Genomic DNA, 19305 nt, shown 5'->3' with positions numbered 1-19305 from the left:
CGATCGTCGGATTGGACGTTCCGATCCCGGCGTGTCATGCATGCAAGGCATGAGCTGGATCGGAAGCTGCGATCCCGAGATCGGTGGTTCCGATCCTGGCCAGAAATTTTGCCTATAAATAGGGCTTGTCTGAGTTCATTTGAATTACGAATTCCCGAGTTTCCTTCTTCAGTTATATAGTGTGAGATATACACTTGAGGGCCCTATAGGTTATAATAGAGGTTCTGGAATAACCAAGTTGTGGTTATAGTCATCCAGGACTAGCGTCTCCAAAGGACTATCTACAGACGAAGGTATGGTCCGGGAATCTATTTAAGTTTTGGGAGTACTTATTAGCTTAGTTAAGGCTTATAGAATTTATGTAGTGATTCGGTGAACTTTTGAATATAGGCTTGGAACCTAGGATCCTACTATACTTGAACTAGCCTAGAGGTACGTACACATTGACTGAGATTGCCAGCGAGTATACATGTTTATATGTTGCATTTATTTGGCATTATTATGTGGCATGATATATGATTTACCGCTTTCTATATTCATATGTCATGTGCATATACACGTTGAGCCTATACCTTGTTATACCTGACTATAGAGCCGCTCAGCTCTATACTCGATAGTCTGTCACTGAGAGTTCTGCGACGGTGGGGGCATTTATGTCTGACTACTCTGGTGTACTAGACGAGTGTGGTTGCACCCAGAGGTTGATCCGTGCGGTGGCAGCACTCATGTGGCGCCGGTACTGAGCATGAATTTTCAGATGACCCTTTACCAGTCATCATGTTGCATGCATTATATACATATGTTTACTCATGTCTATGTACTGGGCGTTAGCACTCACGTCCTAGTTGTTATCTTGGACACCCTATTCCATGGGGCAGGTCGCAGGATGGACAGAGCTGGTGGTTCAAGGCAGGATTAGGGAGCAGGCCTTGAAGAGTTAATTATACAGCAGGATTTGATATAGCTGTATAATGTTTACTTTTAAGTATTTCGATATGGTTGTATCACTACTGATGAATAAGCTTGACACTTTTATACTAAGCTGATATGTAATTTATGGTTATATTTTCGCACGTTTTACTCTGTTAAGTTTATTTTGCTATATTAAGTTTAATGCATGTTATTAGTTGCCAGTTAGTAGGTGATACCATGCAGGGTCACTACATTTTTAGTAGGTGATACCATGCAGGGTCACTACATCTTCTCTCCAAGTTGATAGCAATTATCAGATGACCTTGTGCCTGTCATCACACACATGTTATAACTATCAAAAACTTTTCACAATTTTCTATCAAACTACAAATGCAAATTATCATTACAAAGCTGGCTAATGATTATTAGATTTGTAGTTAGTCCTTCAACATGTAGCACGTTGCAAAGTTTAGGCAAATCAGCAACATCCAGTGTGCCTTTTCCAACGATATTTCCCTTCGATCCTCCTCCATAAGTCACTTTCCCAATATTCTGTTCAACATAATCTGAGATAAACTTCCTAGATCCTATCATATGACGAGAGCTTCCACTATCAAAGTACCAAGCACCTGAAACATTAGTTTTCAAAGCAATATAGATCATATAACAGTGAATATCAGCTTTTGGTACCTATACCTGTCTTACAGGAGATCTGTTCTTGGATATGTTGTGGTAGATGTTGGACAACATCTATGGCAACGTCCAGGCTTAAGTACATATTCTTTCAGATTCCTGGTACCACTAAGCTGATCAGGCTCTAGACACCCCCTTGTCTTTCTTCTGTGTCATCGAGTTCATTTCAAACACTTGAAGAATGGTTATTAGTTCTATCAAGGGGGAGTTTCATGCCCTCCCCAGGAATCTAACATGTACCACCAGGCTTAAGTACATATTCTTTCAGATTCCTGGTACCACTAAGCTGATCAGGCTCTAGACACCCCCTTGTCTTTCTTCTGTGTCATCGAGTTCATTTCAAACACTTGAAGAATGGTTATTAGTTCTATCAACTTTATCTTTGAACTATCTTTCACTTCTTCAAGCGCCCATATTTTTCCATTGAATCTCTCTGGAAACGATCGATGAACCTTGTTCACAAGTCGCTCATTAACAATCGGTTCTCCAAGGGTAAAAACTTCAGTGGCTAACTCCCGAAGACGCTGATCATAAGCTGTAATAGTTTCATATTTTTCCATCTTGAGGTTTTCGAATTTTAGTTTAGTAGCCTCATCCTCGTTCGTTTGACACTCTCCGTCCCTTCATGATGTTCTTGAAGAGTATCATATGCATTTTTGGCAGTGACACAGTCAGCAATAAGTCCAAACATCCTCAAATCCACGCTTGAGAATATTGTGTTGATTGCCTTATCGTTAACGCTGGAAATTTGTGCCTCCTCAGTGGTCCATGCTGTTTCTGACTTTATGATGTAATCGCCATCCTTATCCACAGTTTTTGGTGGAGTTCATTCCGTGAGTATACTCTGACATGCACGCTCATCAATCGCTTTGATAGTAAAACGCATCCTAGTCTTCCATAGGACATAGTTTTTACCATCTAGAACTGGAGGTTTGAGGAACGAGTTTACTGTAGTTGATGAATCCATATTATTCCCTAAAGAAAATAACCAGGATCAGTCTTAGTGTATCAAAATATGTCTTTGATGCCACTTGTAAGGAATAAATGGTTACAAATAATATCAAATTCAGTTGTTATCACTAGATGTTGGCAACATCTGACATAACATGCAGCGAAAATATTAAAAAGCGTGAATAAAACAATAATAAATAAATAAACACACACGAATAATTAAGCACAAGTACAAAGTATTCGTGCAATACCTCAGGCAAAAAGTTTCACTAGAAAATTAGTAAATTATCTTACAAAAACCCTAATACTAGTGAACACATCAAAAATCAATTTTTTCAAAAGCAAGTGAGAAAATAAACAATAAAAACAACTCCCTTAAAAATCTACTAAAAGTAGAATAATAAAAAATAAAGAAGAAGTTGGCCCTATATACCAAAACACAAGAGCAACACAATCTTCAATCTTCAAATGCTCTCGAACAGACTTCACGCCAAATAGGTAAATCAAATCAGCAATAACGGTTGTAAAACGAGCTTCCAATATGATTCAGAGATTTCACTATTATACACTCAAGCTCTCTCTCAATCTCTAAGTCTCTATGATCTCCACGCACTCTTTTTTTTTTTTTTTTTTAAGCGTGTAAAACTTATCTCCAAAGTAGCTAGATTTTGTTTCCTTAAATCAAAATTTGAATCTGCAAAGATAATAAACAAATCATTAAGTTAAGATATAGATATAGATATATGATAAGTGCATAACATCTCATATCAAATAATTAATTAAATAAATCAATTTAAGATATTTCAATCAATTTAAAACTTGAAGTCAAAGACAAAAGATTTAAAATAAATTTTTTTTAAAACTTAAATGAATTTAAGGAAATAAATATTAATTTCAAATTCGATCCATATTTTTGATATAAAATAATATTTTTCATGAGTTAAATCAAAATGAATGGGAGATCCGTCCAACAAAATTTTACTTTAACTTGGTTTCAAAAGAGTTATGTAACCCCATCCATATTCACCTCACTCTTTTGATTGAGATTTTTTAAATCTATTTCGATTTGAGATAGTTTTTGTTCACCTCTATACATCACCCAAACGATTCATGTGGTAATAATGGAAGATCCAACGTAAAAAAATATTGAAGTCCTATTTGAGTTTTCTACTTGGCATACGACGCACGGCAATTTGGTGGTTCCAATTTCGAGCCATAGAGGCGGACGTCAAGCCCCTGCATTCTCAACCCAATTGCATAAATTGGTTTCACGTCCGGGAATCTACACACTCGCTCGAAACCTTGCAAATCGCATAAAATTTATTACACTCGCTCGTTTTCGTTGTGTTAACCCGGTAAAGTTGCAATCTTGAACGGGATTTTGTGCGCCATTCTTATAATCTGGACGTTATATAGTTGGGTTTCTTTGTTCTGTTCTGTTCTGGTCTCGAAAAGCTGGCTATGGACTACGAGCCGTACGACAGCAGTGGTGAGTAAGCTTTTTACCGAGGAAACAAAAACTTTGACTGCTACTTGCAATTTCAGTTTGCTGTGATTTGTTAGTTAATTAGGGGTCGCGGTGTGCTGATCAGATTGGGATTAGGGTTTGTTAAGTTAATGCATTGTTGTTTTTAGCGACATATTGGTAATTGGGTCCATTAGGAGAGTTCAATTAGGCCTTGGAGTATCGATTCTTCAGTTTTTCTAAATTTGACGATGTTTTATTGCTCGGTTCCAACCTTTCAAATTTTCCTCACTTTAGTTTTCTGGTAATTTACTATATACAAACTAAGAGGGTTGCTTGGGAGCTTTGGTACAAACTGCCTTTAAGTTATTCGAGCTTGGATAGTACAGTCAATTGTTTGATGCTCAATTAGGTGCACAAGTTAATTCAAGGATTCGAAGACTGTAGTGTTGTGGATAGTTTTTGAAATTTGTTGTTGCTGAGGTGGTTGTAGATTCAGAATAACATTATAGATTTGTTTTTTTTTAATTTATGCGAATTTGAATAAGAAATAGTTTGTTTGCGCCTACTTGTCATTTATTGCCAATTGGCCATTATTCTTGGGCTTTCACATCATTCTTGCATGTAAGAAGTAGTGCTTTGATGGCGCCCATGGGTTCCTCACCGACAAACGTGCGAGTTAGTTATATTAATTCTGGACGCCAATACAATTAGATCCGCTCTTTTACCTATTATATGTGATGGTATACACACACACATTAATATTAATATATATATAAATACATACACAAAATAAAGCTTAGAATGATAATAATTTGTCCATCAGCCATCACAACAACAATTTATTGTCATATTGTTTTTACACATCATCATAATGTATTTGTTCAGGACAAACCCTGCATCTATTGTCAGATAGTTAATAATTAATAAATATCATCCAGGATGATAGCTATTAGAAGTGCAAGTCGCAGCAAGTCTTCTAAGCATAGTTGAGCCCTACACGTGTGCTTTATTGAAGTTATGCTTCTTGCATGCTGAATGCTACATGCTTTATTGAAGTGATGCATCTTGCATGCTAAATGCTACATGCTTTATTGAAATGATGCATCTTGCATGCTAAATGCTACATGCTATGCTAGAATCTAAATATCTGAAAATTATTTCATCATATATATGTAATATGTACTCTATGAATTATTGAAAAACTAATTTCGTTGGTGTATATTTAAATAGATATTCATTATTTTGTATTTGTCGCTGATTTACTCTACGCATTGAAGACATGCTTGAAAGTGGCTTTGACCCTTCAAAGTGCTTTGAAGCTTGGGCTTTGTGGTTAAGGTTTGGGCTTCATTAAAGGACTGCGCCTTACCTTGTGCAAGGCCACACATGACCTTTGAGCTTTCATTAATTAATCAAGATCCTACAATCACTCACCATCTCGTTCTTCAGGTGGCCCTTTTGTCACCTATCGTATCTGTTAGGATCTAAATCTCCTAACACACTTTACAAGAAGAATAACTCCTTGCCCCTAGCATAAGCTAGTAACAACCCTAGCACAAGCTAGTAAGAACAAAACACAATAAACGTGAATGAATCTAATAACTAACTATCTCTTCTCTATTTATTCTTTTATCCCCATCTAGATCCTTCTGATGAGTCTTAAGATAAGGGCTTGGGCCTGCTTGGTATATTGGGCCTAACAATACCACCCTCTTCAAAACAACCTTGTCCTCAAGGTTGGAGTTACGAATTTGAGCTCTAGTGGTTCCTTCTGCAATTGATTCACTGTTTGACGCCCTCCTACCATTGACAATTACAAGCCTTGAATTGTGGATGACCCAACAGCGCCTGCATCTATCGTCACCCACCGCCCCTCCTTCGCTTTTTGACTAGCAACTGGACTGCCGCTCATCTGATATGAATATTCTAGGATAAGGGCTTGGGCCTCTCTTGTATACCCACTACATGGTTGCTTGTATAGAAAGTCTTTGAAGCTCAGCCCATTACCATTGAATCCGCTGACCCTCTGAAATATAACAGGGCCATGGGCCATTCTTTCCCCCATCCAACTTTTATATGTGGGCTTACAAACAGTAAATCCCATGTTTTGTCTTTCAACGCCATCACGTGCCTCTGCTCGCAAAAACCCATGCGCATGTTGCGCGACTTTTCCGCCCTCTCCTTCTGCATCATCGCAACCACAAATTCAAATGGTTTCACGGCCTTCCGTCCACTGTATCGACCGATCAACTCTATGCCGCTGATTTTTGGGTGCCGTTCAATCCTTGATATCCAACCCATCTGGTAGATCTGTTGAATCCCAATAAAATCTAGTAGTCTCTGGGCTTGTTTCTTTTCCTCAAATCTGTTCGCCTTTTCTGAAGCCCATCTGTTGGGTTCATCTTTAATGCTGCTATGAGTTGCTTGTATGCTTCTACTCCCATATCCGAACTCATCCTTGATGAATCCAGAGTTATCCACCTCTTCGCGTATGACCTGTTGAACCTTTTCCTTTACATCAGTAGGTTTCTGAAATCCCCTTACGGCTTGACTATCTCCTTTATCAACTGATTTTGCATTCTCTGCGTCCCCTTTGCTAGTTTCTTCTTCACAACTGTCGATTTCTTCTTCAGCATATGCGGTCTCTTGTTCAATGTTGTTGGTGGTTTTCTCCTGGCTGGTGGTCTCGAAAACTCCATGGAAGCCCTCTGCATGACGCCTGTTTTGCTTTTTGATGATAATTTCCAACATCGCCTTTATGTCTCCCAGCGATTGTTGCACCGAAGACTCCATCACTGCTACTCCAACAGGTGAGTTATATTTCTCCACTAGAAAATCACGATCATCTCCCCTTTGCGTGTTCATCCCTTGCTCCGCCAGAGCTTTAGAAACTGTCAACTTAGCCATAGCACTATTGAGAGAACTCATATTCTCCTCCATTACCAGCATATCTTGCATTCTCTTCCTCATCTTCTCCATTGCCACCATTCTGGTAGCTGCCATTTTTCTCTCTTTTGATGGGAATCCGGCAGGTAACGGAACGATTGTTAGGATCTAATCTCCTAACACACTTTACAAGAAGAATAACTCCTTGCCCCTAGCATAAGCTAGTAACAACCCTAGCACAAGCTAGTAAGAACAAAACACAATAAACGTGAATGAATCTAATAACTAACTATCTCTTCTCTATTTATTCTTTTATCCCCATCTAGATCCTTCTGATGAGTTTTAAGATAAGGGCTTGGGCCTGCTTGGTATATTGGGCCTAACAGTATCCCTAGAGTCTAGACATATAACATGCAATAGCTTGAATGGTGGGCAGTCCAACATGAAACAACAATGATAATAATGACAAATGCAACATGAGATGCAAAATATGTTATGACATGTATGTGATATATGCAAGTCAAGTGTCAAGATAATATATATTAAGATCTATCGAATGAGTAGTGGGTGTCATACATGCATTTCTACATTAGCCTATAAAAATGATGGATGTTAGATAACCAGGGTTACAAAAAATCATTCCCTTAAATTATGACATTTTAAATCATAAGCTCTGGGATTTAGTTAAATCTTGTTTTAGGTTGCACTGTATAATTCCACCACAACCTTATGTTAGGGTAATATAATTTACAGAGTTGGGGAATTATGTATTGATGATTAGTTTGCTACTTTTTTTTAACAAAGATCATCTGACTGGATTATGGATAGGTTTATATTGATGAGCAGCATCTCTCTCTATAGCCATTTACCTTGTAGCTGCAAACTGTTTCCGTCTTTTAATTTCTATATACTGGCTTTTACTCAGATGATGTGCAATACTTATACTCCCATTGCCCAGACTCCCCGAGAATTTTTTATCTCACAGTTTTGTGCGTCTGTTAGACAAAAATAATAATTTCTTCTTCTATTCTTGTTCTGATTTTGTTTCAGGAACTGACGATGATTTTCCACCCCCACCGCATCAGAACAGAATGCCAAGACTCGGGCATACTTCTGGTAATGGAAGGCCTGCTGTCATGGGTTCCATTCCATATCCCAGGATGTTAGATGAGGTTGATATTGTAGACAAAATTCACCATCTTGAGAAAGAAGCATATATTTCAGTTCTAAGGGCTTTCAAAGCCCAGGCTGATGCCATTACCTGGGTACTTTAGGCTGAACAAGTAAATCTATTTGAATACATCTTTGATAGTTCTTAGTGATTGATCAGTTTAATTTATTTTTGTAGGAGAAGGAAGGTTTAATAACAGAGCTCCGGAGAGAGTTAAGATTATCAAATGAAGAGCACAGAGATCTTCTTGGTAGAGTTAATGCAGATGAAACAATCCGAAGAATAAGGTTTTGTGTAAACAAGAAGCCTCGTTCCTTCTTTGGAACTCATGCCTTTGTTTTGAATTTTTGGATTTTACTTGCTTTTTTCCTCGCTTTTCTATGGAATATTTGGGAATTCTATCAGGGAGTGGAGGCAGTCTGGTGGGCATCAATCAGGCATGCATGGTGCCAGTAATGTCGGCCATGATCCAGCGCCCAGCCCTTCTGTCTCAGCTTCACGTAAAAAACAGAAGATAGGCTCCTCATTACCTTCACAGTCCTTTGGTGGCCCGGCTCCTTCTTTCCACCCACATGCAATAGCTGTCACAAACCAGCCATCCTCTTCCGCTGCAAAGCGCGGAGGCATGATGAGTGGAAAAGGCAAAAAGAATAAATCTGTGAGTTAGCATTTTCATTGTTGAGTTTAGCTAGGTATGCATCTCGTGATACTAATTTCAGTTATACTTTACTTTGACCAGATACTTCCTAGTGCATCTTCTATTAAAATGCAGTATCCCTCTGGGCCAGCTGGAAGAAGTCAATTTGGTAACCGTTCTGCAGGTGGCTTTGTAAATGAACCTGCTGAAGGAGCTTCATTTGATCCATTGATTGGAAGAAAAGTCAGGACTAGGTGGCCCGATGATAATAGTTTTTATGAAGCTGTGATCACTAATTACAACCCAGCTGAGGTACATGTCCTCTTTGGTGATCTGGACGTTCTTTATCCTCATTAGGCGCTTAGATTTTCTCTAATGGGTTTTCAGGGTCTACATGCTCTTGTATATGATATAGGTACTCCAAATGAAACATGGGAGTGGGTCAACCTCGCAGAGGTAGATTCACTGTTTATTCTTGTATCACAAAAAATGGAAAAAAAATATACTTTTTGGAATTTTTTCACCATTTTACCTTTTTTTTTGTAATATATTTAGTTATTAATGTTATGATATAGAGATGCGATTGAATTCACTTATTGTGTTAATAATTCGTGGATGACAGTCATAATTGTCCATTTTGAAGGTAATTTTCTGCCACAACCATATTTCAGTCTCCCAAAAACATTTTGGACAACTTGGGGAAGATAAAACTTCTTAAATAAATGCACATTTAATATCTGTGCAAATCATATTGGTGGACTGTCTGCTTTTTGGGTTCATCATAAATGGATAGTGCCATAGTGGTGTTAGTTTGCTAGTTTTCAGGTTGTCGTTTACGATCATTCAATCTTCCTAATTGTTTCTGATCACTTTGAATGTAATCATATGATTGCGAGAATGCGGAAATTTGCAGTGTTCCGTTGGGCCCCAGTTAATTCAGCATGATATACCCATTTAATAACATTTTGATATGAAATCAAGCATAGGTGTGAAAGCAGTAATTTAAATAGAGGTTTTAAAAAAGGGAAATATTTTCATATAAATGGTTACTGAAGGTACTTCACTCAAGCTGATTATTCGAAAGCCCAGTGATTCTTGAAGACATGGTCAATTTCTCAAGTTGATATCAACTCGAGAATTTAAAGATGTACTGACATGGATTTACTTGTGTATATCTTAGAAAGCATTATATAACTTGTGGACTGAGCTTGGTCACAGGTTTCTGGTCTGAATTTACTTATCTCATGCTTGTAAGGCATGGTACGCGGACAGTTTTATTTTCTTCATTTCATCAAGAGTCCATTATTGGGTTTGTCGTACTTGAATAATTCAAAAGCACTCTGATTTATTGGAAATTAACGGGAAAGTCATGTTGTTTTTTGTTTTGTTTGAAACAAGAAAAGTCATGTTGTTATTTAGCCATTGTTCATTTTTTTCTTAAAATGCCATTAAATATAAGTAGACCATTATGTCATAATATGTGGCTTTCATGCTACCTTAATTTTATTTTGTTTCAATGCATTGGTTACAATTTTATCTCACAAAAGACTTTTTCTAGGCAATATGAAGACTTTCATCTTTCATATAACGCTTAAATAGCAAGAAAATTTTTGGCCATCGAAGTTATTCTCTGTTGAGCTGTATGTCCTCGGAAGGTATTATCTAATCTAATGATGAAAATGTTGGGGGACTGCATGAAAATAAGGGTCGAATTTACACAATCTGCTGCTGGCTTTTGTGCGATCTTGTTTGTGAGACATGGTCTACTCAATTGCATGTGCTCACCCTGTAGTTATCATTTACGTTGCAACGTGGAATCGCTCTATATTGGATCTCATATTATTATTAATTATGAATGTCCCTTAACACAGAGACAAAATGTTCCACTTAACCAAATATTAGGAAGGACATGAAACTGCGACATGAATTAATTTGAAGGTGTTTTTGGCTAAGTTGGCGTAGGCTCTTGGAAAGACTGTGACTCAATTGAAGATAAAACAGATATTAGTGGATTGCAAATAAAACTACATAATCAATTTGCGAGGAACAAGACTGAACCCTTACTCTGACCCTTTGCAGATTTCTCCAGACGATATACAATGGGATTGTGAAGTCCCTGAAAGTTCTCATCTTAGAGGTTATGGGGGACCAGGTAGTGGATTGAATCGACGTCCAGGTGCCAGCAGAGGAAGAGGAGTGACAAAAAGTCAATCCAGGAAAGAGATTCCACCATCACAAAACGGCATTGAAAAGAAGGGACCGGATGACATTCAATTGCTTCAAACTGATATTTTAATCAAGGAGGTGCGTGACAGTGATCTACTTCATAACATGCTTAGATGTGATGCTCTTAAATTGAGTTTTGGACTTTGGCAGGTGGAGAGGATTTTTGGTGCTAATAATCCGGACCCTGTGGAGATGGAAAAAGTGAAGAAAATACTGAAGGTTGGAGTGAACTTCAAAAGCTGCAATTTTTTTTTTCACAATATGAACTTTCTATGGGCTGATTATATGCTACCATTTCTCTGAGTTTTGTATTATATTTGCCAAAACAGGAGCATGAACAAGCACTTACCAATGCCATATTAAGGCTTGGAGATTTATCTGATGGTGAAAGTGGTATGTTACGCATCCTCTCTATGTTAGTTACTGATTTTGATAATTTCATTCAGTAAGCATAGCTTTGCTGCATGACCAGTAAAAAAAAACAGCACCTTTAGATCATTGTTTATCAGACTAATAAAGGTGGCCACCTAATTAATAATTAATAATTAACTAAATGGAGTTCTTTTGAGGTTTCATCCAGTTGTGCCCAAAGTTCAAGCCAATATCAATATTTTCCCATAGTTGAGACATATTCTTTCATTTCTTTAAAAATGAGCGTGTTTATTATCCTCCAAGTACAGAGATAGTATGAAACACCCAAAACTACTACTGATTTTTTTTTATTAAATATACTTTATACTTTAATTTATATCTGTACTATAAAATAATAATAATAATACTATATATATATCATACTTAAAATAATTTTACATAACTTAATATACACTATATAAATATATTACATAAAATCTATTTACCAAATCATGTTAAAATCTCATGCACAAAAATTCATAACTAAATAATTAAATAACATTTCTTCAATAAATCCATGCAACTGGAAAATAAATACTTAAATTTAAAATCCATGCATACGTAAAATATCTTATCCTCATGCAAAACCATAAAATATTTTTATGTGCGGAAGCTAAAACTGTTTAATCAAACATCGACATCATAAAATGAGCTATGGTCACGGGTACTAGCCGCCTGGATGCTCATACGCCCTCGCCGCCAGTCGGGACCACATTTTCTTCATTATTTTCAGGCTCACCTGCACCATTTAATCTAGTGAGCCTAGAGCCTCAGCACGTTATATCCTTATGTAACAACATGAAATCACACACAAGCACACATATATGTGAATATATTTATACGTGCATGATCTTAAAAACATATGCATATAAACGTATATAGCTTACTCATAAATATCATCATCATATTTCATCATAAACATTATACTTAATACATTTCATAAATGACATGTCTTAAGTTCTTAATTTTCAACAGGTCGTATCCATGTCGGTGGCCTCATACTTAACGATTGATCAATCATAAAAACCAACGTACATGGCGGTGAGATTTTCACCTCTTATGCCACTTCACCAGCCTCTCAGCTGGATCCATAAGCTCATCATAACATAAACATTAACAGGAAGGTCACCGGGCCCAGGTATCCCGGACTCCAACCACATCACTTTCCACCTTCACTTCAACTTCCATAAAAATTTGTTTTTCTTAACATGCCTTTAAACTTAACATAAAAATTCTTACATGATGCATGAACTTAAAAATCATCATTATTTCTTTATTTCATGAAAATTCACCCGTAAATATATATTTAATTTTATTTTCTTAAAAATCATACTTATATATATATATATTAAAAATACGTGCATGAATTAAATATATATTTACTGACCTTTTATTTTTCCAAGGACTTGTTTGAGCTGTTGACCACTAAACTTAGACTCATAAATTCCTAAACTTGCCCGATAAACATTTAGCCCATTAAGACTTGACCCATTAATTCTCATAGACCCCCAGGCCCATGGAAAACTAATGGGCTCACTAAAACATTATTTAAGTCAATTTAAATTACTTAACTCAAAATTAATCTAATAATTATTAATTAGCCCATTAAATTTCTAAACCCGACACAACTTGGCTCAATAATTCTCATGGATCACACGGCCCATGACAAATTAGTATTAATTATTTAAGACCATATTTACAATTAAAGTAGTCCAATTAATTAATTAAACCAAGCTCAAGCCCAAGCCCAAGCCCATTAATTAAATATTTAAACTCTTAATTAATTCAAAATAAAAATACCTGAGCCCAAATAATATAACCCGGACCCGGACCAAACTAACTTGACCCATTATATTTTAGACCCGACCTGGACCCAAAAACCCGAGCCCGGCCCGCTTAAACCCAAGACACAAACAGTACGCTAGCTTTCTCAACTCTCCACCCTCACGTGCAGCCCCTTTCCCCCCTTCTACTGCCCAGCTCCGGCTACCCCTGACCGGAGGGCCGCCGGCAGGACCTCCCCAGGGTCCTGCCGGTCACCCTAGACCAGGCCTAACCCAGCCCCAAGCCACGCAAGGAGCAGCCGACCCCCCCTTCATCCTCACTTGCTGCGCAGTTTGCGCAGCTCACAAGTTTTACCCTTTCTGACCAGCTCCGGCCACCACCAGCCGGAGCTCCGACACCTGAACCTCCCCAGGGTCCAGGCGCAACCCTAGGACCAGGCCCTTCGACCAACCTTGCTCTAATCAGCAAGGCCGAACCCCTTTAGCCCCATACAATCTGCACGCGTCCAGCTTCTGTCCTGGCCCATTCTAGCATGGTTCCAGCCCTGAACCACCCATCCAAAACCGACCCTAAGGACCCTAGATCAGAACACTAGCCCTTGGTCAGCCCCTCGAACCAGCCTTAAACAGAAATCACGAAGGAAACGGGCCATGCACATGAAAAACGTGAGAAACTTCATGATTTTCAAAGAACTTCATTCAAAACTGAAATCTCATGCATTAACAGAACATTCATGCTTAAAAACAGTGTATATGATTTAAATGGTGGCGAAGAACGGAATCAAACGTGCCTTTTTTATTTTAGAAACCAAAAACTCGATTCCGACGCGTATGACGATCTCCGGGACGAACGGGTTTCAAAACTTTGATTAAATCTTCAAAGTGTTTGTGTGTGATGAGTGTTTTCTGATGAAAAACGTGAGGGAGATGAGAGATGGCTGCTAGGGTGAAATAACGTGAAGAAGAAGACCCATTAAAAGCCCATAAAATGGCTTATTTTGGTGAAAATTGGGATCATATACATATATATATATTAAAACTATTATTTTCTGAAAATAATAGCTTAAAATAATAATTTTAGACTCATAAAATTCCCATAAAAATATTTGGAGTGAAAATCCTATATCTCGTTCATCCACGGTCCCGTCTACGCGATCGAAAAACAGTATTTCTAAAAATTTTATAAATAGTATAATTACAGGTTAAATGATATAAATAACATTTAAAACATGCAGATAATTCACATAATAGCACATAAAAGTCATTTAACCCTTTTTACTTTATTTTAAAACCATTAAATCTCCTAGTTATGCATGCGGGTATCGTAGCGAATTTTGGGGCGTTACATAGTACCATTGTCACTAACTTTCATAGTCTTCGGGATGTTTTAACTCAGTCCAAACAGCTAGCAGGTCACCTTTTTTTCAATTACATTATGTCTAAAAGGGAATTTAGCATGATGATCACAAACTAGAACAAATTTTTGAATTGTTGGGCCATGGTATTTAATTTCTAAAGATATTCACAAAGTTGTTTCAACGGTAGATGGAATGAAAATTAGAAATACGTACCTCTTTGCCTAATTTTACCTCGGAGAGCTATCAACATAACCATGGAGAGATTATGTTAATTTAAACATGCTAACAATCAAGTTCAGCCAACATTCAACCTATTGTGCACATTCTCTTTTTGGTTACACTCTACTTAGATCTTTTGGGATAAGAAATTAGCAGAAAGTTGTAATCACCTTAAATCCTGGAAGGTCAAACTCGGGACGCTAGAATGAGCTTGTTTTCATAAGTTTGATGATAACCTTTCTTCAGTGGAGTTTGATTGACATTGGATAATGGGAATATGTGGAGTCCTAGATCCTCATCCTAATTAGTATGTAGAGTTCTTTGGGAATTTAGAAGTTAGATGTGCAGAGTTAGAAAAAAAGATTGACATCTGGATGAGCAGGAGAGTGATGGCCAAGGGTCTAGGGAGCTAGCAATGGAGAATAAGGAAACAAGTTGTGCATTAGAATAGTTGCTATGCAAAAGAAGCCAAATGGATTATCAGAATGCGAAAATGAAATGGTTGAGGGAAGGGGATCAGAACACAAATTTTTCATTCGCTTTTGAATCAGCATAGGACCAGGTCAATAATTGATAAATTGGAACGGGATGATGGGAAGGTGACAACTGATGGTGAACGAATTGAGCTACTCATAGTTGACTACTTCAAAATATTATATTCTGAATCTGATTGAGGTTGGGGCATAGAAGGGGTGGTTTCCTGTAATATTGATGATGAGGCTGGATCAGAACTGGAGAGACCTTTATCAGAGGAAGAAGCTAAAAGAGCACTGTTGATCTAAGGCTCCGGGCCCAGATGGATTTTCAGGTGCTTTTTACCAGTAGTGTTGGGAGATAATTAAAGGGGACTTGATGAAGCCTTTTGATGAATTTTTTTAGGGAGGTTATCAGCAACATCATTATCGAAACTTACATAAGTTTGATTTCTAAGAAACAAGACTCTATTAAGGTAAGAGATTTTCAGCCTATCAGTATGACGACGAGTCTGTACAAGGTTATTGCTAAAGTCTTGATGATTAAAGAAAGTTTTATCCACCACAATTGTAGAAAATCAAAGTACTTTTATCAAAGGTAGACCGATCATAGATTGTTGTCCTATAGCTAATGACTAATGAGGAGTAGAGGAGATCAGAGAAAAAAAAAAAGAAAAATTGAAGGGATGGGCTTTTAAAATTGTTTTTGAGAAGGCTTATGAATATGATAATGTGGATTGGAGGTTCTTGGACTTTGTCTTACTTAAGAAGGGATTTGGGGTGAGATGGAGGAAATGGATTAATGGTTGAGTTTCGAATGTGTCATTTTCTATTTCTATCATGGAAAGCTAGGGGTAAGTTTCAAGGTGAAAAGGGTCTTCGACAGGGTGATCATTTGTCCCCATTTTTGTTAGTTTGGTAGCTGATGTGTTGAGCAAGCTGATTGATAATGTTAAGTCAAGGGACCTTATCAGGGGGTTGCAAGTAGGAAGAGACAGGGTAGAAATTGCGCATATTCAGTTTGCGGATGATAACATGTTCTTTGTAAAGAATGTTTGACCATTTGCGGTGTTTGGTGGAGATTTTTAAGTCGTTTTATCAATTGTCAGTGTTAAAGATCAACTTGAACAAAAGTGCGTTGGTCGGCTCTAATTGTGAAGAAGTAGAAGTGGAAGGTTTGGTTAGAGAGATCGGCTGTGGGGGTTAATCTTGGTCTATTAAATATCTGGGGGTTCCAATAGGCAGAAATTCGATGAAGATTTCGTGTTGGGAACCTGTCCTGTCCTGTCCAAGATGTCGAAGAAGTTGGCGAGCTAGAACAAAGCCTTTTGTGTCAAGAGGTAGATTGACCTTAATTTCAGCATTGTTGAATGCTTTGCTGATGTATTTCATGTCTCCTTTTAGTGTTCGAAAGGGCATAGCGGAGGTAATGGAGAAGATTATGAGTGATTTTTTATGGGATGGAGCTGATGAGGATTCACATTGCCAATTGGTTGCGTGCGAACAGGTATGTGAATCAAAGGAGAAAGGGAGTATGGGGTATTGGGAATATTTGTTTGAGGAATATGGCTTTTATGGGAATGGTGGTGGAGATTCTATTATGAGAGAGAGACTTGGTGGAAGACGGTTATTGTGAGTAAATATGGGCTACAAGATAACGGATGGGATGCGGGCCTAGCAAGAAATATCGCCTTTAGAAGTCCTTGAAGTTTATCTCTAGAATCTACCCGGCTTTGCTTTAGTCAGTGAGGGCAATGGTAAAAGGGGGTGAACATATTTCTTATTTTGTCCAATCAGACAGTTCTTCCAGCTCTTCGGTTATTTCTTGGGACTTGCATTTCCGGCGGGATTTGATGGAGGAGGAAGTGAAAGAGTTGAGCTGTTTGTTAGGGTAGATAGGGTAAGGTTGATTGGTGGGGCGTCAGACTTTAGACTTTGGGATGGGATTCTTCGGGGATTTTCTCGGTCAGATCTTTCTATGAGTTTTTTTACCCAGATACTAATGTTCTTTCCTATGCTCTCCTTCATGTCAGTTGGAAAATGCCTATAAAATCGAAGGTACGGATTTTTTCGTAGGTTGCGGTGCAAGGAAAGCTATCAAATCAGCAGCATGAAATCATCTGCTTCGTTTTATACTACACTATGTAAACAATGAAAATTTCAATTGTGCAAAGATTTACTAGCCAAACTACGAAAATAAAGGCTCAGTTATATTATGTAGAATAGTGGAGTAGATAGTGTAGATGATTTTATACCCACATCAAATTGTGTAAAACTTACAATGATCAGACATGAAAAAAATATCAAAATGACAAATGTTTGCCCGACTGTACATCCCCAGTTTGCTCATCACCTATCAGTGCACCCTACCTCTCACAAAGGGCACCCACCGCTCATGCCTCATACTGTTCAACCTCTGTTGTGGATATGAGCACAAATCACCATTATTGTCTGTGTCCGTTCAACCCTCTTGTGAGTATCAAGGGAATTCCAGACTCATCCTTTCCTTATAATTCGTCAATCACAGAACATAGGAAAAACCTAAAGCTATGGAAGGCATTAAGAAGACACAAGAATGGAGTAAGGTGAAAATCTCTAGTTCTTACCCTGACAATTGAGAATCAATACCAAAATCTTTAAAATCGAGGGTTCTATTTATGAGCGCTAGGAAAAAGTGATATTTTTTGCTGCATTGTCCGTGCATCGACCTATACAGGGCCTTGCTGAAAAAATCAAAATACCCAAGCTATTGTGTGGAGCAAAAAATTGTCCATGGTTCTGTACTATGCATGCATCGTGCAACTTGCACGATGCTGTGCATTGGACCGTGGATAAGTTATGTACACGATGCTGTGCATTGGAGCGTGGATAAGCTATGTAGGAAATTTGGTCTTGCACGATGCTGTGCATTGGAGTGTGGATAAGCTATGTACACGATGTAGAACACCTGACCAAATTTCATACAAACATATTCTACATTATATGTGGTGCAAATGCTCATGCACCATAGTTCTTGCACTGATGTTTGCATCAAGCTGTGTAAACATTTCTTGCTTAGCATTTTCACCAAAACATATTTTGGTCCGGTTTTTAAAATGTACTTAAAAGATAAAAATAATTGTCAAACGTCAAAGTTTTGAATTTAGAGAATATTATTGATTACACGAACCAGGGCTTTCTGTAATTAATCGTCATCGTCTTGATTCGATGCTTCATGCTTCTCTTTTTGGTGTTTATTTGTGACAGATGAGGGTGGCCACTTCTTACACGGACAATCAATCAGAGAATAACGAAGCTGAAATATTACGATAATGTTGTGGAGGTGGATGAAGCCATGCCAAGAATTTAGATTAGTTTTCATAGGCAATATGGTAGTTTTCAGATTGTCAATGGTAGAATTGGTATTGGTTTCAATTCGATGTTGTAGGAGGAACATGCGCATTTTGATTAGTATATCAAGGGATGCTAACTCATGATAATTGGGTGATTTCTAATTTTTTGTCCTTTGTTGACAGGTTAGCACTTGTGTAATATTTCACTGTGTTGCTCTTACTCAGTGGTCATGTAAATTTTTTTAAAAAATTGGCTAATGCTCTATCTATGTTGCATTTGTAATATTCTGGTTTTTGAATTTTTTGTTGTTGTAGTCAACGGAAACTGTAACTAAAAGTTTTATCTTTGTTGCATTTTTAATATTTTGATTTCTGGGCTTTTGTGGCCAATCGAAACTTTCATATACTAGTGATGTACACAAAGGGAATGTTTCTTTGAGATTAGATAAATGGGTATCCTTAAAAATAATTCTAAGCTCGTGTTTTCTTGACATCGTATAGGTTATTTACATCCTGATGAGTTTTTATGCAAGCTATCAGCTCTTCTGTGACATGAGGATCCAAGTCAGCAGCTACCTCCACTGTTCTTTCGGGAAAATGGCCTCTACTCCCGAGCTCTTTATTTGCTCAGTTTCTACCCTTCTTCCTAGGCTTCCTTCCCTTTCTATCAAGCTCACCTCCTTGTGGGTTTTCTTTTCTACTTCATTAACCACATCTCCACAGCACCTCCGATAAAAAAACTAAAACTCCCACTTCTTTCACTCTAGGGAATTTGAGTTTCATG

General features: G+C 37.7%; 2 protein-coding genes across 4 annotated transcripts; one reads left to right on the top strand and one right to left on the bottom strand.

The window, feature by feature from the left end:
• Window positions 1–1296: 1296 nt before the first annotated feature.
• On the bottom strand, window positions 1297–2165 carry LOC140878743 (uncharacterized). Its single transcript, XM_073282359.1, has 3 exons — window positions 1911–2165; window positions 1780–1834; window positions 1297–1541 (listed from the first exon to the last, which is right to left on the bottom strand). Exons 1-3 carry the CDS (start codon window positions 2163–2165, stop codon window positions 1297–1299), a joined length of 555 nt encoding a protein of 184 aa, XP_073138460.1.
• Window positions 2166–3675: 1510 nt separating this feature from the next.
• LOC140879651 (protein EMSY-LIKE 3-like) lies at window positions 3676–18835 on the top strand. 3 transcript variants are annotated; one of them, XR_012149478.1, is made up of 11 exons: window positions 3676–4045; window positions 7961–8175; window positions 8259–8368; window positions 8487–8739; window positions 8821–9030; window positions 9106–9174; window positions 10798–11022; window positions 11095–11163; window positions 11274–11337; window positions 12331–12493; window positions 18436–18835. XR_012149478.1 is itself a non-coding variant. In XM_073283463.1 (11 exons), the coding sequence occupies exons 1-10, from the start codon at window positions 4018–4020 to the stop codon at window positions 12366–12368; spliced, it is 1281 nt and encodes a 426-aa protein (XP_073139564.1). In that variant the 5' UTR covers window positions 3676–4017; the 3' UTR covers window positions 12369–12396; window positions 18436–18835. The 3 variants fall into 3 exon arrangements, 2 of the variants coding, with proteins under 2 accessions (XP_073139564.1, XP_073139563.1); XM_073283463.1 differs by having other exon boundaries at window positions 12331–12396; XM_073283462.1 differs by lacking the exon at window positions 12331–12493.
• Window positions 18836–19305: the final 470 nt, after the last annotated feature.

The sequence above is a fragment of the Henckelia pumila genome, chromosome 2 (genome assembly GCF_033568475.1).
Source record: "Henckelia pumila isolate YLH828 chromosome 2, ASM3356847v2, whole genome shotgun sequence".
Lineage (NCBI taxonomy): Eukaryota > Viridiplantae > Streptophyta > Magnoliopsida > Lamiales > Gesneriaceae > Henckelia > Henckelia pumila.
Note: the sequence above shows the minus strand (reverse complement) of the source record. Positions and strands in the feature narration are given on the sequence as shown.